This window comes from Caloenas nicobarica, chromosome 1 (genome assembly GCF_036013445.1).
Source record: "Caloenas nicobarica isolate bCalNic1 chromosome 1, bCalNic1.hap1, whole genome shotgun sequence".
Classification (NCBI taxonomy): domain Eukaryota; kingdom Metazoa; phylum Chordata; class Aves; order Columbiformes; family Columbidae; genus Caloenas; species Caloenas nicobarica.
Window position 1 is genome coordinate 85,797,899 of NC_088245.1, and position 22,087 is coordinate 85,819,985.

General features: G+C 41.0%; 1 protein-coding gene across 1 annotated transcript in view; it reads right to left on the reverse strand.

Annotated features, from left to right (window-relative positions):
* TEAD4 (TEA domain transcription factor 4) overlaps nucleotides 1–22,087 on the reverse strand; it is a 47,487-nt gene continuing 25,400 nt past the window's right edge. The window contains exons 4-11 of the mRNA XM_065651863.1: nucleotides 19,688–19,822; nucleotides 18,802–18,845; nucleotides 16,587–16,642; nucleotides 15,681–15,811; nucleotides 14,555–14,728; nucleotides 3,660–3,800; nucleotides 2,158–2,310; nucleotides 1–237 (exon numbers count right to left, since the gene is read on the reverse strand). Coding sequence (XP_065507935.1) covers nucleotides 124–237; nucleotides 2,158–2,310; nucleotides 3,660–3,800; nucleotides 14,555–14,728; nucleotides 15,681–15,811; nucleotides 16,587–16,642; nucleotides 18,802–18,845; nucleotides 19,688–19,822 — 948 coding nt within the window. The 3' untranslated portion in view covers nucleotides 1–123. The remainder of the gene's footprint in view (nucleotides 238–2,157; nucleotides 2,311–3,659; nucleotides 3,801–14,554; nucleotides 14,729–15,680; nucleotides 15,812–16,586; nucleotides 16,643–18,801; nucleotides 18,846–19,687; nucleotides 19,823–22,087) is intronic.

A 22,087-nucleotide genomic window follows, 5' to 3' on the forward strand; every position in this document is an offset into this window, starting at 1 on the left:
TTTTCTGAAAATACACAATATCTGCAGTTTATTTTTCAGTTTGGTATGAGGGGGCAGGGCTTGTTCAAGCATGAGTTTTTTTCTTAGACATGCATCCCATGGACAACTCAGGGCAGAGAGTCTCTAGTCCTTCACCAGACGGTAGATGTGATGCTGGGCACCGTGGTCACTAGTTGACACTTCAAAAACATATGCTATGCAAAGCAAGGTCTCCTGTGTGTCCCTGTTTGTCACAACCTAGACAGAAAAGGAGAAGAAACTGAGATAGCAACTCCTGTTTCTCTGCTTACGTATTCCAACACATTCAACATAGAGCAAAAATTCAGTAATAGGCAAAGAACAGAGCAGCATGGGAATGTTCCAGAGCTCAGCCACTACAACCCCAGTCTATCTGCCCAAACATCCAAGCAAAGCACTTTCACAGCATCAGGACTACAATGCAATGAAGAGACATGGAAGGTGAGCAGAGTCCACTGTGGAGGAAAGAAAGCTGTGACCAAGCAGTGACCTCATAAGTGGAAGCAGGTCCACTAGGTCCTCTACTGCCCACCCCCCCAGTGTTGCAGATTTCAGCAAAGATAAGATGTTTCACAGAAAATCTCTTTTTGCTCTGTTTGTTGGGTACAGAGAGGCTACCTCCTGTGGCACATCCACTCCTGCTCATGTATCTGTTGATATATCCCAGCCATGAACACTTCTTTCCCTCCATCTACTCCTGCTTGTCTGTGGTAGACATAGACCATGAGGATCATAGAGTATAACTCATTTTACAGGAGACTTATAGGTTTGACTCCATTACGCCTCCCATTCCATGCACTGTTGATGTCAGGAGAAGGATGGCTGCTACATTCATGCATTCTTACAGAAGCTCCTTTTATTCCATTTCATTTTCTATGGTCCCTCAGGAACGTTAGCTTCTCTGCAGTGCACCAGCACCCACATAAGACATGCCTCTCTGTGACAGGAGGTAAGGGAAGCACATGAGATTACTTAAAACATAAAGCCCCACAAGGGCTTTGTTCATAAAATTTATAGCAAGCGCTGGCCTGAATGAGGAATGAAACATGCAGAAAGCAGTTACAGTGTTCCTCAGTATGAATTACAGCACACAGGCCTTTCGTCTCTCTGTCCTTCATGCTTTTGTCCATTTAAAAAATCTCATAGCATTTATACTCCTCTTTTCTTGCAGATGCTACTCCTCCTTTCTTGCAGATGCTAAATATCTAGTACAAACATGAAAGAGTAAAGCCTCCTTAAGTCCTGTGAGGTATATTATTAACCTTGTGTGACATGAGGGCATTATTAACCTTGTTTTATAGCTGAGCTACCTGAGCCACAGAGCAGTGAAATAAGTTGCCTGAAGTCCCACAAGATCTCCAGAGGCTGGAATGAAGACCACTTGATTTCCATTCTTTCATACAGCCTCTAGCATATTTTCTACTTAACCAACCTCAGGTTCTCTGGCAGATCTGTGACACATCTTGTAGAGGTGAGGACAGAACTTGGTTCATTAGGAAAATCCACCTTTTAAGCTATCTTTGCCCTCCCAAATTTAGGCTGCATCTGATCCAGGCTCAGATGCTATAACATATATACTAATGCAAATCTAGTTGCTGTAGCCTCGTAGTACTGCCCTACCTAGCGGTTGCAGTGATTCATGAAGTTGTCACAGAGCTTCCCCCAACATGCCCCTTCCTTTACATGCCTCCATATTCTTTCCAGGTTCCTGAGAAAACAACTTTATTTCCTACCTAGTCAGTGAAGAACTCTCCCCATGACAAAATTATATAGCCACTTAACAGTGCTATTGTGTCTGTTTTTACCTTGCAAACAGGTCCAGAGCACAAAAAAGGAACTCAACATTTGTCCAGTAGTGGAATGAGCATTTCCTCATTGACTTGTGCATCTTTCTCCTTCCTTTATCTCCCTGCCTCAGGAGTTCTCCCTTTATCTTTCTTTTTTTTTTTTTCTCTCTTACTCAGGTCTCTCAAATTCTTCTCCTGAGTTACTATCTCCAGAGCTCCATAAATGGTCTTGAGGTGTAATACACGTGAGAGATACTAAGTTCAGTTAGATGCTGCTTTGACTCACAACAGTGAACTCCTAGATGGGGCTTACATGTTTCCAAGTTCCAATGAAAAGAGTTGAAAGGCCCACCTGTAAAATAGTAAAGTTCTCCAGCACACTGTTCATCATATATTTCTCAGGAAGGTGCTTGAGTTTATGAATGAAGTTTATCATGTATTCGCAGAGAGGGGAACGGTGAATGCGATAGGAATAGTGTCCATTTTCATAGCGTGCATACTCTGTCTGCAATATAAAACACAGAAGGGGCATATGGGGCTAATGTTGTCACATTAGTATAATAGCATTAATCGCATAAAGGGACTCATATCAGAAAAATTACAATGGCATTTTCAAGTCATTTTACTAACAGTAACGAGGTGATTAATCATTCTACACATCAAGGTCAGTCTCCTTGAGCCCTGTACCTTCTTCAGATTGATTTCTTTTTTCTTTAGAACAGTGGGTTCCAGTTTATGAGGAGCAAACTGCCAAGGAATTGTGAAAGGTAACTAAAAGGAGCGGACCAATTGCTCCTAGTAATGGTGACTATATGCTCAGGATGCTTCACAGCTAGAAAGGACTAAAGCCTTCTGGTACCTGTGAGAGAGAACATAGTATCTCTGCTCCCCCTTAGGAGAGGGTTGGACAATGGTACACAGAGGGATTTTTTTGTTCACATTCACATCTTAGTTCCTGTATATTTCATATTCCTTTGAACAGAAGCTGAGGTTAGATTCTATCGTTTCACAGCAGACCCTTTAAGTACCCATCACCTCCTTTCACCCCAACAGCTTGGTCTCCTTTCCTGTGCACCATGACACCTTTCTTTGGTTTATCTATCCCATCATGCAAATACATAACCAGACTTCGGGCATGTCTTATATGGCTGAAGATGAGTCTTGGGGAAGGATGTATGTGGAACTGACTGCTGACACGAGAACACCTGGTGTTCTACACGCTGCTGCTCCTCCTGTCTCTAAAGGCTCCTTGAGAAAGAGAGCAGCAGGAAGCAGGTCAGAGCAGCTTTCTTAGCAGCTGAAGAATTTCTTCAATGCCAGATATATGCATAATTATGCAGCTCCACTGTTGCTCAAGCTGTAAGGTACAAACACTAAGAAAAGCCTCAAAAAATCACGAGACTATAGTCTGCAAATTATTACAGTCTATTAATTAATGGCTATAGCCTATAAATTCTCTGTTTAGAAACACTGATGAGAGTGAGGTGTTGCCTATGTGTTTTCAGCTTTCTGGACTACAAGACAAGGGTCTAGGTTTCCTAGCTTTTTTTTGCTCCCCTAAGAAAACCCAGAGAATCACCAGACCTGAGAGTCTTAGAAATTCACATGTCTTCAGAAACTGAGATTTAAGGAAAAAGTAGCAAACACTACCAGACCTTCAATGGTGTCCTGAGACAAGGCCATGGCTGGAGCAGTCTTACACCTGCATGTTTCAGAAATAATAATCTATGGCATTCATCTTTCTGACAACAAGCATGGCATATATTTTGACTTGAGATACATGCAGGATACAAATACTTGAAGTGACAAAACAGCAGCCAGAGAGAACCCTGCACCCAGGTGCCTACTGCCTACCTCCACTTTCTCCACCACCTGCTTTCCAAAGGAACACACTTTGGTGGAACAGGTAATGACCATGTTTTCTGGGCTCTCATATTGGCTGGAAACACCATAGAACGATCTGGATTCATCTTCAACATTGGTGTTCAAATCAGCCTGCCAAAAAAAATAAGGCAAGACAAATAGATGGTTATCAACAAATGGCTGTGGTGTTTTTTCACCATTACCTAAGGGAGTCTGGTGTAGCCAAGACTGTAAGGTACTGAAGTGTCCAAAGCTCATTAAGCAGATCAGTGCACCAAACAAGCAAGGGTAATCTGAAGAATATGCACTAAAATCCAGTTCCCGCTTCAGAAAATGGTGGTGAGGATTTGCATACACATTGACTAAATCTTGGGAATATTATCTTAACATTAAAAACATATGACACAGTCCCTTGCCTTAGCTGATATTTACTATAACTGAACAGTGCCAGGACAGCATGGAGGTACTCACAAAGCATGGGGAGAGCATACAGGAGGGCATTGTACAGACAGAGCAATGCAACAGACATGCTAGACTGGATTGCCTCACTAAGGAGGAAAAATAAGGGTACAGCAACCATAATAAAGCTTTTCCACCCTGGATATGCAGGTAACAGGAAAGCGACAGAGCAGAGAGAAGGAATATGTGAGTACACGTACACACACACATACTATGCTCAGTACTCTTCATACTATGATATGAAGAATGTAAGTAGATGGGATGCAAGATAAGGAATGTAGGTTGCTGATGGATCCAGCCCACTTCCACCTGAATACAAAACCATCTCCATGAGCAGCCACAGTTTTCAAATGTGGGTGTCTAAGGTTGGCAAACTGAAACCTCGTGGTGAGACCTAACTCCTAAAAATCCCCGTTGCGTGAAGCTTCCACCAGGGGTCATTAGAACGACACTCAGGGAAAGCAGAGGCGGTTCCTTCCAGCTCTGAAAACAGAAAGGGAGAATGCCCAGCTCGGCTCTCCCTTTCAAAAGAAGGGTAGACCTTCCCTGTACCCTGCAAGTCCAGGTGCTAGTTTACATCAGCAGAAAAGCAACGATCAGTTCCCATAGGGTACTTCAGGCTATTCTTCCTGCTGATCGAGGGAAACAGGAAACTGAAGAAAGTATATTCCTGCTACAGTGGATACAGTGTGAACAGGACTGCATTAGGTGCCATTCTAGCATGGGTTTCTTAGCTGTCAGTGAAGGTTTTTTATTCAAGATCTAGAGCAGTGCTTAGGATAAGCAATGCCAGCCATGGAACTGGACCACTGCAATAATGAAACCCCGTTCTTTGCCATACAAAATACCTGTCTCTGCCATAAGATAATGCTGTTAGCTTAAGTAGCAATTTCACAAAGATTTAAGTCAATCTAGAAAGTGCCAGTCCAGCTTTCTCTCCATTTGTAGCCACACAAGCTTGCTGCTGCCTTTATGCCACCATTAGCAACTGTATGACTTCATAGTTAGCCAGATGAGAGAGCCGATCCCAGCCAAAACAAGTTTTGTCGTGGTTTTGGTGAGTTAGTTTTCAGTCAGACAAGAAAGCTCACTTGGATCCCCACAAAACTGCAGAGGCTGGAAGAGGTGAGAACACACACAAAAGTTGAGGGCACAAAGACTGCCTGTTTTGACAGCAACACATACGTTGGCTTGAGCCTCTTGGGAAACTGCACCTCAAAGTTGTAGTCTGATAACACCAGGCTGGTCCCGCTGGCAAGGAGAGAGCAGTCTCACTGTCTCAGAGCACTTTGTGCTTCCCTGTTCCTCTTGTACTGACACAAATGTTTCTGTAGCTATATTACAAGACTCACTGAGGAATTGCTCAGCTCAGTGTCAGTGGGATCAGTTCCCTGACCTGATCCAGGAGAACTTCTGTATGTTCAAAGAACATGTGTTGGAAGGGTAGGCAACAATAGGGAAAGCAGAAGGCAGGACTGCTTCTTCTAAGTGAATGGCTAGGTTTGAGTAACTAGTAACCTCCTAAAAGCCAAACTTTTTTGTAATTCCTTTCCAGTTAAAGTTTTGTCCCTAGACAGTCAGGCTGCACCCTCTCTGTACCACAACACTCACTAGCAGTTCCCATCACACAGAGTTATCGTCACAGAAGAATTCACCATTTTGCCAACAGTGATGCCAAAAGCACTGGCAGGAATAGCAGGCATGCAGTATTTCCATTCAATCTTATTCCCATGGCTGTTAACTTGCCAGTTAAGGTGTATGAAGGAGGAGGTGGTAAAGGAAATAAAATAACCATCTCTCCATTTATTTCAGAAAATCCAGTTCCATTTGCCACTTTGCATAACATTGGGGCATTGCTGCCACTGTGCCATTGTGCACACATATTTCCACCTAGAAAAAACTACCACCTGCATTAGATAAATGATGTCACGGAAGATTCAAGCAAATAAAGCAATAAAATCCAATTACTTTTTTTTTTTTAAGTACGAACTCAGAAGCAAGTGAAACCGAGGTTTAGGATAGGTTTTTCATGAAGTACAGTGGGCAATGCATCTCTTGGGCTATCTCCTAGACTAGCAATTGTAGCATTCATATAATTCTAGGGGGACAAAATTACAGTCCAGGCAGGATGACAGAGTGCTTCAGTGTTCCCATCAACACTGGCAGCATTAGGGATGGACATGCAGCCTTCATTCTGCTCACTCTACTCTTAATGGAGAGCATAACAGCACAGTATTTAAATACATGATCGCAAATCACTCTTGGAAGTGACTGTGTTGTTTCCCACTGTTTCTACAAAAATCCTTAACAGTTGTACCATCTTCACCACAGATTATAGATGAGAGATAGTCCATTTGTCAGAATGGCTTTCCTTCTTCTCTGTGATTCCCCCTTTTAAGGAGAATCCTTTCTTCTGAAGTAGTGACAGATCTTCAACCCTTGTGAATTCTCTCGGCCCTAAATGTGTAATACATTCATACAGGTTTACACCAGCTGTTCACTCATGCCTTCATGTTTTCCTAAATTTGTCATCTCCTGCATACCATATATTCAAGAGCATCCTCTGATTTATCAGGAGATAGTCATACAAAGCTGGCAATTATTTTATTCTTATGTTTGCTTCTCCTCAGAATATAGCTTCACAAAACAATTTACCCAGCTGAATAGGTTCCTGATTCCTCTTTAACAACTTATCGCTTTTTGCCCCCATAGTATTCTGCCTCCTCACTGAGCTGAAAACAGATTTGGGCACACATGCTAAAATATATCAGTAAAACAATTCGGATTTAAAACTTTTTTAAAAATCATTTTACATCATTCACATTTGCACCACTGAGGTAGTGATAACTCCTGCACAAGACTTGGAAACAACAGCTGGAGGAAGATTGGAAACTTTTACATTGTCATGACCACATAAGTTACTGTAATGCAGTGTTACGCTCCGATGGTTTGTTTCCACTGGAGTAGCATGTGTGGGTAAATCCAGGCTAGCTTTAGCCTGGTAGCAGAGGTACTAACAGGAACAAGGCACAGGCATTACAGACTTAATCATAATTCAACTTGCCAACTGAATTATTATGGTCATGCTGAAGTCCTTGCTATCAAAGGTATGCAGCTACTTTGTTTGCCCAACAAACATTCATGTTTTTAGAGAGTAGCAATGCTACTCCATTCTGGTTTAGGTTTTTTTTGAGTTGCTGTAATACTCATTTACATGTCAATGCAACTAACTGTATTGTTTATTTGACTAATAGCCCAGTTGTCTGAATAGAGATTAATTCCTTCCCTTCTCCAAAGAGGAACTAGACTAGGAGTCCTTCACAATATTGTTCAGCTATTTCCCTTAGGGGTGATTAAAACAATGTATGGACCCAATTCCGCTCTTCCAAAGAAATTGTCCCACTCAGCCAAAAGAACAAAGGGTCAAGGCTACAGAAGACTGGTCAGACCACTGCTACATAAACATAGCAGAGGCCCTCACTGCAGAACCAGACAAATATTTTCAGGTTGCCACTAGTAAAGTTAAGGTTACATTTCCCTAAACCCTTAATGGCAAACTTTAAAAAAAAAAAAAAAAGTGCAATCCACGGGAGGCAAAGCAGAAAGGTGTTAGTTTCACTGAATGAGAAAAGCTTCAACTAGCCCTAAGAAGCCACCCTAGGTGCCTCCACAATTTGGCAAGTCTCCCATCAAAAGACCATACCATAGAATTTCACAGCTAGTTAATATCTAATTAATCAACGTTAAACTATTTGGCAGTAGGAAAAATTATGGTAATACTATTTGAATTAAGCAGTCATTGCCGTTCACTAACATTATGTACAACCAGGTTCCTGGAAGCCCTGTTGCAGTGAAGCAACGGGGTCATGTTGGAACTCCCTGATGTTTACACTGAACCTTTTATTCTAAAGCACATCCCATATTATGGGCTAAGACTCTCAGGCATGTCTTAGGTCAGTCAACAAGAGCAGTGCACCCACCTCCTTCTGTCACCTCTGAAAATCTCAGACCATATACGTACATGAAATTTCAGCAACTCCAGGGAATGACAGTAGCAGCTAGCTGAGGGGTCTGGTTCATTTGCAGGAGAATGGAGCTACAGCACCTCAGGCAGATACTGCTGACCTTACAGTTACAGCTTATCTACTTACTTACAGCTGCTGGTTCCCACTCTCTCATGGAAGTTACTACCCCCATAACAGAGATTATTTAGTACACACATATCTGCTCTTGAATTATTTGCAACCTGTTTTATTCATGTAAACTGAGAATGACAAAAGAAACCCTTAGAAGAGGAACTCTGATCTATTAGCTTTCGCCGCTATGGAGATGATTATCTCCTGAAGGGAGACAAGGCAGAAAATTGAGGAAAACACTGTTATCTGCCATGGCCAAATTAACTTCTAAATGTCTACTGGACACTGAGGTAAATGCTAATGGATGCCCAGGATTGCACCAGGACAAAATCATACTGTACATCATGGGGTCTGTAATGGCCAAAAGAGCTACTGCTTTTAACTTAACATCTAAAAATGCTATGGCCTCCATGCCTAGATTCCTATGAGCTCCTCAGAACACCTAGGCCATCAGGACTAGAAACCACATTACTGCTTTGGGGAAAGGACTCTTTCTTCACTTTCAGTTTTTTTCTCTGGAGAAAACCTTATGTCAAAGCACATGCAGTCCTGCAGTGGGCACCCAAGGTGAGCAGAGAAAGTTCTGCTTTACTCTGTCCAGTACATTCCATCCCTCAAAGATGCAAAAGAATAATAGTGACTATGACTTAAAGGAAATTCATCTTCCCAGGACTTCATCAAGTAGGGAGGCTAATCTTCACCTTATAGTGTGGGAATGCATGGACTTATTGAATACATAAATGAATGTGAATCAGACCTGGAGACTAGAACCTGGATGCCTCAGGTCCTCACTGATGATTGCACTAGTATGTCCAACAACAAGTGAGCTAACTCTTGAATATGTTCGTTACCCTAGCCTACTCAGCCAAATGAGACATAGTAAGGATTTAGGAAAGTCCACAGCCAATGCACTGAGTTGTCTTGCCTCCCAGACTCCTACTAGCTGCTGCTAGCAACAGGGTGAGACTGCAGCAGGGGCAACAACAGCATTCAGCTGGCTTTGTGGTGTCTAGTAATGAAACAGCTGTTCTCTGTCTCTTTAAGGGCAAACGTATAAAGTCAAATAGGTGAGGCATATTACAAGCTAAATCTGAGTCGTGAGCCACCAACTGGACCATACTACTTTATTGGACAAAGTCAGAGTTCTGGCTTTCTGTCCAAGAAGTTCTAAATGCAAAAACCTGTGCACACTCTAGCATAACATCAATCTGGTGTGTCTGGGATGCATTCAACTTAATATGCAAGCTCAGCACAGATGACGTACTTGTCCATAGCTTGCCTGATGACTTCCAAACACACTGAAACTGAAGTATCTGTCATCTTGCATGTCCCAGAGATTTACATATTGCATGCAAGAGAGTTGATTTATCTGTTTTGGGGGAAACATCTGAGATTCACTCCTTTCCAGAGAAGTAAGCAGCATTTTTAAATACCTACAAGACAAGTTTTCTAGATGGAAGAGAAGGGATTTGATAAAGGAAGGGTATAGTAAACCTCAGCAAGCTAGTATTACTTCCTTTGGTTTGGTTTGATTTGGTTTTTTGTTGTCTTTTTTTTTTTTTAAATCATATTAGTAACTGAGTCTCTTAGCAGCTCTGTTGAAAACAGCTCTGATGAGCTTATCACTCAACTTCTGAGAAAGAAGAACAACTTCAACCCCGAGAAAGAAACACAGAAAAGTAGGCATTGTGCACATGTCCTAACCATACACTAACCCAAGATTTTTGTCTGATATTTGGTGGGAGTAGGAAATGTGACCTTTGAGAATCAGTCTTCAGCTCGTATGAGGCTTTGAAAAGCAATGATTAGACAAGAGCCCAAATGGCATTAAAACCTGTGAGAAATCATAGCTTGCCAATATCTTGCACACAGGTCCCACATAGTCAATGCAAAGGCATATGCTGAACAATTCTTTAAGAACAGTCCAAAACTTGTGCCACTGCTGCTTCAGCCTCCAAGAAAGAGGAAAGGAGAGAGTTTCTGAGTTAGTCAAAGACAGCAGAAATCCTTTCCAACAGTACAGGTAGCTGCGACTTAGCTAGCCCCAGGATTGTGTTATTTTGACATCCAGAAGACAGATTCCCTCAGCAATTCAATCTTTCAATCTGCTTTTTGCTGCAAACAATCTCTATATACTGTTGAACACGGTGGGGAATAACTTTGGTGAAAGAAGTACCATTGACAGAGTTCCCTTACATAATGTAGCAACTGGAAGGAGGTGGTGCTGGTGAATGTGACTGTAGGTGAAATTAATGGGCTGTCAGATCCATTCTCAGAAAAAATGTGCAAAGATCATTTTTGCTAGCTGATGTCTTATTTGCTGCCTCTGAAGAAGTGCCAAGGACAGAATGGACATGGAGACCAAATTACTATCTCCTTGCTCTCCAGGCAGTTTCTGCCAGGTCAGGATTGAAGGCATACAGTGAGCAGGACAGGGTGCCAAGGGGAATTTGCACTGCTGCTGTTTTGACTGGATTTGCTTGGTACAGGAAAGAAGCCAAGTACAGGACAGCAGTCTCCAGCCCACCCCTTCAGCCACCCCTACAAAAGTAGAATTCATTTACTGGAAAGAAAACAATCAATGATTTGCTTGTTCCAGCTTGCCTGTCACTGAGGAGAAGAAACTACTATATATATTTATCATCAGCAGGAATGGCCTTCCAAGTAATTCCCCTGATCCATCCCTTTGCAGATGGCTGCTCTGGACAGTACTGCCTGTCCTGAATTCCTGGTTTGTCATTTTCCTTCTATCTTCCACCCAGAGTCTCACAACTTCTGAAAGATTTAAGATGCAACTGTACCATTCTGCTAATGTACAAAGCCCTGAAAACACCTCTTCCCCATACTATTAATAACGATGCATATAGGAGGAGTCCATGGAGAGAACCAAGTAACAGGTGGTAGAGATAATATTACACTGGAAAAGAGCAAAGCTGCCACTGCCCATGTGTTGGGAGGCTAATGTGTCACATTCATTGTCGTGTGCTAGAATGCACTTGGAGCACAGAGAAATGTCACACAGATGTCACACACAACCTGCCAATCGAAGTCCAAGAGTTAGTTTATCATACCAAACTCAAAATGCCAAAATCAAGGAAGAATTGCAAACACTTCTTATGTTTCAAACTAATCAACTTTTAACTCTTAGCTATTGTATAAATAATTTAAAGCACCATTGAACAAACATTAATATCTCTTTCTCAGTCACACTAGATCCTAAATGCTATCAGTGATGTCAAGAAGCCCCAACCCTGGTGTTTAGAGTTAGGCTTCTGGTGCACAACAGATCATCTGGTATATTCAATGCTTAGTGCAGGTTTCTGCCTCAGGTTCTTCAAGCCTAAAACTACATACATACAAACCCAGCTTATTCAATGCCCTGATTTTTTCAAGTCTTTGTCACCTGCAACCACCACTTCAATTCAGAACCTTTGAAAAATCAATCATATTTTCATGTCTCAAAACACTCCTTCAGGTATTTAACTCTACTCACCAACTTTAACATTACCAGTAATTTGCTTTTGTATAATACTTTTATCCTAAAATGATGCTATAAACTCAACAGTGTAGCAATTACTTTATCCAACACATCTTTGGACATCAACAGCATATTTGTATATCTGTCCAGAGCAATCGGGCAGCAAAATGAAAAAGCACCCTAGCATATACTGTTACAGAAGAATAAAAATACAGAAGGGTATAAAAATCTCAGCTGAAACCTAGCTTTCTTCTGTTAAACTGTTATTTTTTAAATCACATTGCCTTATCTGTGAAACATGCTTATTGGTGGGAAGGTTGCAGTACACACATCTATTGTAATACACCAAACTCAGGTAGTCCCATGACACGAGTAGCATCTCAACACACGAGTAGCATTACAGGCACAGCTCATATGCTTTGTTTAGGTATAAGACTGCATTACTACAGTATTTCAGGCATGGTGAATGCAAAGTCTTGCAACAAAAGGGTTTGGAGTTTTCCTCAAAAAAAAGTCTAAATTTTCTGGCACAAAAGTTTTTTTAAACTGCTTTAGTTATATTGCCTTAGAGATCCTAGTTGAAATCTTACAACGGCATTAATGTAAGTACTCCTGTGAAGCACAGTGCAAATCATAAACATGCCCCAATCCTTGTTCATTCAGAATATGGCATCAGGAATGGTGTTTTCATCCTCTGCCTACTACGGTCTACACTAAGAAACAAATACAAGACTGAATGATTTACTTCTTAAAAGCCTTAGCAGCTTCCATTCATCAATGGCTAGACTTGTAAACTTAGCTTATTTTTAAGTGACAGCCTGTAGTATTTCCACCCATAAAACCTCATGTTAACTCCAGATGGAATTCAACAATACAAAGGTACCAAAAAAAAAAGAATCAGAAAGTCAAAATATTAAACCAAGCCCAGAAATATCACTGTCATTATAAGTGCATTATAAGATGCAGAGCCTCAGATCATCATGTATACACTGGAGTAAAGGTGTTTCAAATCCTATGTCACATCTCTTTATGCAAGCCAAATTTCAGTGAGTTGATACCCTCTGAAAACGAGACAACTCATGTGCACCCAGAAGGAGTCCAACTTAATGACATGTCACCATGTAAATTCTTCAAAAGCCTAACTTAGGTTGGTCTGACATGATGCATAGGCCACTTTATCTTTCTGATATTAAAAAACAAAACACAATCCCCAAAACCAACCCCACAAGCACAAAAGCACACTAATAGTTTTGATAAATAAAGTCGCAGTTGCACTAGATCACAATTTCATCATGATCCCTCTCCTTTTAAGTCAAGGAATTCAAAGTGTTTTTATTCTTTCTGTGTAATGTTTCCCTCCAAGCTCTTCCTTCTGGTTTCTGCAACTTCCAAAGCACTTCGGGGTGATACCACACAGGAGCCAGTGCTCTTCACCTTGACATGAAGACTTTCCTGGGATCCCTACCTTAGCTCCCACTTTTCCAAGGACCATTTCTCAGAAGCTATCTCCTCTTACTCTTTTTCCTTGTCACATCAGACTTCTGTTTCCTTTCCTAGACAGCACTTAGGGCAATCACTACCCAGGTTTTGTGAAAGGATACCCTTCTCAGCAAGGTGCTGCTGTCTCTCCCAAGCATTTGTCTTCCACCCAGAAGAGGGCTGGTCTTTTACATTTTATTTGACCTTCGCAAGCAGGTACTCTGACAGAGGCTAATCCCATGAGGGACCCAGCTCAGTAGCACGCAGTCTGGGAGTAGTGAACTTATGTGTCTCCAAGAATCACCAATAACTAACACTCTAAGCACCAGATACTTGAACAGCAGACTCCCACCCAACATTCTCCAATTTAGTTCTGGAAAGGGTAAGCTTGGGACAGCTGGGAAGTTGCATCTCAAGGCACTTAAGTTAACTCTTCCTTTTCCCAAAAGCACCAGTTAAGAGGTTTCTAGTGCAAATTTTTATGAAGAGTATGAGATGTGAAAGCTCATTTCTCATCATCTCACTCCTGACCTGGGGTTGAATCACCTATAGGTGATAAACTCGAGATAAAAGGCTCCAAATCTCATTACACATTCCTTCAGCCATCTAGCATGCAACTGCCCCAAGCTGCTATTATTTTTATTCTTGTAATACCTATGATAATATCAATCACCAAAACTATTTTGTTTGTACCCTGAAGCACAACAGCATAGTTTTTGCAAATTTCAGCTAACTCACAAAAATCCAAATTGAGTGAGTATGCTTTTGCCAGGCTGATTTCTGCCAACTTACCAGAAGTCATTTCAGGAATATATTGTCAGCATAATCCAATTTCATTATATGTCTCTCAACTTTTTGTCTGTCCTTGTGCCTGCAGTAACCACGCATCTGTAAATTATTAGTACTTGGATAACACAAAATGCAGCTAGTGAGACAGGAGAAGTGATGGAAAAATGTTGCCTCTGACTGAGAAGTTACTCAGCACTGACAGAAGTGAACACATAAGAGTATGCAGAGAATAATTTCCTCTGAATTCTTTTCTTATACATAAATAAAGATTTAAAGGGTCCAAGTCACCATTAGCAAATACTATCTCCAGGCACTAGTCAAGAACTCTACAGATGACATTGTGAAAGATACATCTTTCTCTAGGCCAGAATGACAACCTTGTGCATTCAAGGAAAAATCTCTAGTGACAGTCATGACTGTATTACGCTGCCTGCACAGGGAAATTTTGTTGGAAGGAGGCAGTATTCTAACAGCTAGCAAGGTTGTCATTTTTAAAGTGAGAGCTTCATTGCAAATGGGTACCCTACAGAGGGTCCTTCCCTTACCCAGAATTTGATAAGGAAGAAGGCATTAGCTGGCCCCCTTTCAAAGAGCTCCTTCAGGCCCCCTTTTTTCTCAGGGAACTTGTCATAGATCTGCCGGATATCCACTGCCTCGAGGTAGGCGTCATTGTAGCTGGGGTTTGACTGCCCAATGTGCACAAACAGGTGTTTGTTATACTGCAAGAAGATGAAAAACATGGAATTAGGAAATCATTCGGTACGTACTGAACATTCATGGTTCTTCACAGAAGACTACTGGAAGTCACTGAAGATTTGACAGCACTTGCTAAAAGAGCAGAAATATTGGCAGAAATATCTCTCCTAATACCAGCTTATGCTGTTCTTTCTTTCCTATCAATATATCCATGGTTCTTTCTTCTTCTGGAACATTATTACTGGTTTTTTTTCCTAAATTATTGCCTGATGCTGTTGCTATCTAGTCTGAAATAACCTGAGAAACAGTGTTACCTGTCACAGGTCATTCAGTCAAACATTAATGCTCCTGTCCTCTGAAGAGCTGCTTGAAATCCCACAGCAAGGTACCAGCCAGATACTGTCACCTTTTCTGAACTTTCCTGTCTCAGACAGAGAAAATGTAACTGGCCCATCATCAATTTACGTCTCAAGATCACAAGGTTTAGTGAGATGGGAAAATCTTACTACTACCATTTTATAGGTGGCACAATAGAAACACATTGATGTAAACATATCCCAGTTGGCCCCAAATTTAAGTTCCCAGCACACCAGAGAAATAGGTGGCTTCATGTGATCTTACCATCATCTGATTCTGGGTCTATCCTCCAAGGCTGAAGAGGACAGCTAGAATAGCCCAGAAGGGGCCATACCACTGTCTTACGACCTCAGTGCCTTGAGCTTTGGTATGTGAACATCCATGATTCTGAAAAGGGAGGCCAGAAGTACATGGCACAGAGCTGGCTATATCACTATAGGCAATTCTGTCCTCTAAGAGAAGGATATGTTGTGTTTTCCAAAGATGTTATTCTATTCTCAGTAAAGCAATGAAGCGAGTATTTCCATACACATACAGTAGTATAACACATCCATGACGTACAGGAGCTACTTAAAGACCAAAAATTAATGAGGGGTAAAAGTCAGGTGTGTATCTTACTGTGTCTTGATCTTGTTGTTGTTCCAAGAATGCAGAGAATTCTAACATCCAAAGTTTGGAGCTAGCAACCCTTCGTCCTTGCCAAGCTGGTGCTGATTGAGAAGGTGAGAGGCCAGTAGGAGACTCAAACCCTAAGCACACAGGATTTATATAACAAAATTTAGGACAAAAGTTGGTAATAGCCTTCCAATAGAGCACTCTTTGTCAAAGCTGACTAATTACATTTTCTTATGACTTCAATTATCATGCAAAAATATCATTTACAAGATTCTCATTCTTCCTGTGTTCTTGATGGCTCGTCAGTTACCATCTGCTAAGACAGCACTGTCAGGGTTGGTAATGATGTAAAAGGCAACCTACCTGTTTTTGACACCAGAGAAAATATGTTCAGCAACTTTAAGAGTACCTAGATTGAGCCCTAAATGAGCAGTGAAATAAACTGCTTCGGTATCAGAATGAAGCATCACCATTAATATGACCATTAGCCTCTTAAAATGGGTAAACTGAGAAGAAAAATACATTTATTGTTCCACTTAATGAGAAATTGGAAAGGCAATCATGTTATGATGGAAAACAGTACATGCAGCATGGTGGAAGACCAGCAGAGATACATAAACTTTTATTTTCCATGAGCCAGGAGGAAAAGAAACTCCAAAACAACCAATCTAAAACAGGAAAAAATGTTTTTTAAACTAAAACAAAATTTAAAAGCTTCAGCTCATTCAGTAAAAAGATGGGAAGTGGTGATAAGGGGAAACTATAAAAAAATTAATTTCGAGCTCACTGAAATACTTCAACAGGTAAAAATAATTTTTTAAAAATTAATTTTTAAACTTTATAAAGTGTTGGCTATTTTTGAAGTTGGAATATAACTTCAAAGCAAGGGAACTATATTTCCTTACCTACCTGGTAATGGCAGCAGAGGCTGTACAGCATAAGGTTGTTGAGAAAAAGGTTTCACGCTATAGGAGTACACAAAGAGAGATGGTTAACAAAAAGCAAACAATCAAAAAAACCAACAACACAACTCTTGACCAACTGTTTGTGCAGATTAGAGCAAGTATTTCTCCTAAAGAAGGAAGTGGCATGTCTTTGGGAAATTATGTTTCTGTGTGGGCAAGAGAAGATCACGGAGAAAGACAAAAACCTGTAAGGGACCAGGACTGGACTGAACGAGATTTACCTGCATGTGTTCAGCAGGCTCTCTCTGCAGACTTGTTTTTCAGAGATCCTTATCAGCCTATTAATACACTGGTGCCCTTTCATTTATCTTTTTCTTTCAAGCACAGACAGATTTAAATGTATACAAGTAGATATATGTCTGGCATCTCAGACTTTAAGGTCCAGATTCAACACCCACAACTGAACCTAGCTTTCAAGACAGCTCAGTTCCTTGTTAACATGACTGTAAGAAAAATCAGAATATGGAGACATTATTTGACATCAGAGGTGGCAGATACTTCAAGCTCCTAAAAGAAACTCTCACATTGATGCTTCCTCACTCACTTTCCAGCTAAAGGCATAAAATCTACTTTTATTTCTCCTGGGATGGCTTCCCTTCTTTTACTAGCCATTTTTCCCCACAGTGTATTTTAATAGTATCTGTTCCCTGATCTGCTCCACAAACATTAGCAATAGAACCACAAGAGAGTGGGAACACATGGCTTGCATGGAGAACATACTCCCTTCCAGCTGTTTCTCCTTAAGAGGACTTAAATTGCTCCTGTTAGGTTATGTGATAAAAACAAAGGAGCACAGAGGAACAATGGCAGGCAGAACAACCTGAATAATATTCTGACACACCTACACCCAGGGTGACCAGTCAGCCCATCAATGGCTCATCTCCACACTGGGGAGCCTCAGTAGTGCCATCAGAGAAACAGAGCCCCTGACCCGACCCCTGCCAAAACTGTCATAGGAGAGCCATCAACCCCATCGTCCAGGTGTAAAAGAAAGCCAGTGAGCCAGCTGGGGAGGATTACAAACCAGTAACCTTACAAACTGATGGGGTTGTGCCTAGATGGTACAGGACATGTTACGGAATGCAAGGGAAGAGCATTTGGGGATTGCAAAAGACTTATGGGGGATGTTTATGCAAATTATGGTGATAAAAGGTGCCAGTCACATGTAAGAAAGTCAGTAGAGTTGTCTATGCCATGCTCCTTGTCAGTGCAGTACGTCCTATCTTCTTACTAAACTCTATTTCTAATTGTTTTCCTGCATGAGGAGCTCTCAGTTTTGTGTGTGTTTGTCTGTTTCTGGAGTGACAGCAGCAAGTGAGAGTGTGATCACTTGGGATTATCAAACCAGACTAGTCAGCAAGTAGATGGTTTGGGAGCCAGCTGTGTGTGTCTCCAGAGGTAAGGATGCTTTCAGAGGGACAAAGAAGTTCAGAGACTGTGGAGTCTGAAGGTCAACTGAAAGATGATTTTATGTGTGTTTAACTCTGTGGGAGGTAAAAGTGAATATCCAGTTACAGGGTGGCCTGTGTATCTAAGCCCAGCTACTGTAGAGATTCAGGGTGTGTGTGTTTGTGTGTGTGAGAGAGGCAGCTACTAGATGGATCCACAGTGCATGTGTATTTCCCACTAACACATCTTCATCCTCATCATCCAGAGGGGGTACAGGATGAAGTTGTTGCTGCTGTTTGTATTTGTGTGAGTGCTCAGCATTGTCTGTGCTGTTCTGTGTGGCCAGATGTGTGTATATGTGCAATGTATATGCGCAATGTATATGCATATTTGTGTGTGCACCTACTGGGTGCTCAGCCTCACTACTGGTTGAACTTGCAAGCATGGAGGTGCAGCAGCCTCGCCTTTATCAGGCTGCTAGATTCAGCAGCTCCCTAAAAGAACCCATATTAGGCTGCTTGAGTCATGGGAGAGTCAGGAGTGTAATCTATGTTGAAGGTACGATATGAAGACATAGGGTTTTATCTATTTAAGATTTTCTCATGACTGTCAGCTTGTCTTCAACCAAGGGCCTTAAGTCTTGGATCCATCATCAAGGAATCTGTCTGAGAGCAGTAACTACATTATCTCAGCATTTTATACTTCTTGTAGCAGCAGAGAGAAATCATCAGAAGCATCTGCCATGCGTGCCTACATGAAGGAATACTCACTCTTGGGAAGATCCAGCTTGGCCTGGCAAAGCTCCTTGCCAAAACTGCAAAAGAACAACATACAGGCAAAAGTCACCATTCTTAGGACAGAGACGAAAAGCAAGGTTTATTCCTTTCTGAGTAAAGAAACTGCAAGCTCACAGACTTTTAAAGATGTGACCGAGCTATATGTTTTCTTTACACTTTCTCGGTTCCATCTTTGTGGAGGTGCTGACTGGTCTTCGTTTTCCTTCTACAAACTACTACTAGTGACACACAAGCAACTGACCCATAGTGATTTTTAATGTTAAATACTATGTATGCACCTTGTGTCCCTGTCTCCAAAGCTTTAATGACGCTTTTTCTGTTGGAGGGTCCATTTTCCCCAGGAGAGCTCCATGGGAGTATTTTGGCAGAAATCAATGCTCAGTAAAAGCTCACTAGGCCCAACTCAGAGGTTATGGGATACTGACAGGCCTTATCTATTAAGGATTTTATATAACGGCCATCAATTTGTGATCTAAGCGCTAAAGATGAGCTTGGGAATTATAAGCTTGAGAAAGGGTCAGGATGGCCCAAACGGTTTAATCCAACAAGATCCTGGACTACGAAAGCAATTTGGACACCTAAAAATATTTCAGGCAGCTGAAAACCCAAAGGATCTGATTGTTTTCTCACTTGTGTCATTTTAAAAAGAGCATACAGTGAAACTCTATTGTTTTACATCAGTGTGAGCAAAGAATCAGACCCAAACTGCTGAAGCCATGTAACAGATGTGCTCTAAAAAGACAATGCCTTTTGGCCCATTCTTTCTGATGTCCTCAGGATTTTCCTCAGCAGGTCCCAACACCCTTTCGAATACTCAGGTGTCTTCAGCCCAACTCCTCCAAGACACTGATTCACTCACCCCGGAAACAGCAGGGTAGGCTGGTCGTGGGAGACCAGGCAAGGCCATTTTACTATGGAAGGCAGTTGCAGAGATAATCTGGGCAGATGACATTGTAGCCATACTCTGCATGGCTTTCTCTTTAGCTGCCTGATCCTATGGGCAAGAGTAGAAACAGAAAAGACAGAATTATTATAAGGATAAACAAGTTGCCTAGTCTAATGCTGCACAATCAGGATTCTCATCAGCTTCTTAATAGGAAACAAGCATCTCTGAAAACTTGGGCAGCAGACTCACCAATAACTGTCCTAAGAACTCTTCATAGCATGTGTGTCACCCATTGCTATAGCTTCAGATGTGATTGTCCTTTCTGAAATGCTGACATCACTGGTTTAGAGACTGCTAAGCATTTATCCTTTCTGTCTGAAGGCTTCGTTATGGAAAGTACAATCCTGACTCTTGTGTTTTAATCATTGGTAAGAATATTCAATAGGAAAGACTCCCGCTTATCAAACAAGCCCTCTAAAGAAAAGCTTACAAAAGGAAGTTTGTCATCATTACTGCAAAAATACTACCTCGATTTTGGACTGCATTAGTCTCAAGTAGAGTTGATCATTTATTCACATCCCTGGGGAAACAGGACATCTTAATAACCTCCCAGAACACATAGGCAAGGACATTCCTTTTTGTATTTTAACAGAGCTGTGGAACTGCATACATTTTATATGCAATGACAGTGAAACAACTACGGGGTCTGATGTATGTTTAAAACAAATGGCATTCTTCATTTCTTCTTCCATGGAATAAACAGACAGAAGCACTTCCCCACATTCTGCCTTTCCTCCTACATCCCCTACAATTAATCTTCATCCTTCAAACACTCCACATTTATCTGTGACATTATAATTATAATGGCAATGCCACAGATGAATTCATGTCTTGGAAAAACTGCTGAAAGAGCTAAGCTTTTCCTGTCTTCTTCAGGAATTCTCACTTCCCACTTGCATTCATTGAATTGCACTAAGTTCTCACCCTTGAGTCTCCATTCTTTCTAACCCCTCCACTTTCTCTAAGGTTTTCTAAAGTTCAAAGCCCAGGGATTCTGATGTGTCTAACAGAGTTATGCCTTGGAGAAGGCATAACTGTCCTGGTTTTGGCTGTGATAGAGTTAATTTTCTTCCTAGTAGCTGGTATAGTGCTGTGATTTGGATTTAGTAGGAGAATAATGTTGATTACACACTGATGCTTTAGTTGTTCCCAAGTAGTGCTTAAACTAAGTCAAGGACTTTTCAGCTTCCCATGTTCTGGCAGTGAGGAGGTGCACAGGAAGCTGGGAGGGGGCACAGCCAGGACAGCTCACCCAAACTGGCCAAAGGGATACTCCATACCATATGACATCATGCTCGGTGTATAAACTGGGGGAATTTGGCTGGGGAGTTGCAGTCGCTGCTTGGGGATGGACTGATGGGTGGTGAGGAGTTGCATTGTGCATCATTTGTTTTGTATATTCTTTTATTGTTATTATTGTTACATTACCATTCTGTCCTATTAAACTGCCTTTATCTTAACCCACAAGTATGACTTCTTTTTTCTATCCTCTCCCCCATCCCACTGCAGGGCAGTAAGCAAGCATCTGCATGTGGTGTTTAGCTGTCTGTTGGGTTAAACCACAATACTAACAAAAGTTCAGGAATAAATGATAACATTTAAATCAAATGATCAGTAGGAATGGGCAAAATTTACGCCTATTCTTTTTTACAGTATCTGTGACTCCTGTTAGTACCATTCAAGTAAATGGAAGGGAAACATTTTAACTGCTGAGAAAGTTCCTAAGATTCTCCAAAGCTATAGGAAAGTTTTCTAGAATCCAGATTAAATTATACTTTAGGGAATAGTTTAAGAATTACCTACAATATTTTTTAAGGGTAAGGACTCTTCTGTTTTTTCATTACATACACAAGGACCATTTCTGAGTTGCCATCGCAGAAAAGGAATTTTTCCCCTTGTCTTACTTTCTCACTGGAAAAATCATATTTGTCTACCTGAGTTTATGTAGGAATTTATGGGAAAGAAGAATTTACTTGTGGAAGTATTAAAGTAAAAAAATAAAAAAGAACAATTAAGGGAAAAGGTTTCATCTACTAACCCGTTGTGTTTTTCTCTTTTGCTTAAATGCCGACAGGCTACTAGAAAAAGCATGTTTTTGTAAAAGACTTTTTTTTTCCTCTTTCAGCTAACAGTTCTACATTCATTTGTATCATCTTTCCAGTATTAAATAAAAAACGAAATAAAGCAACAAAAACATACCAAACATTTGCAAGGTTTGTACTTTATTTTATTGTTCTCAAAATGCATAATATTAATAATAATACCACCACAAATTCCCTCTTTTTGCGTATTACAGGTGACATCTATTAGCCA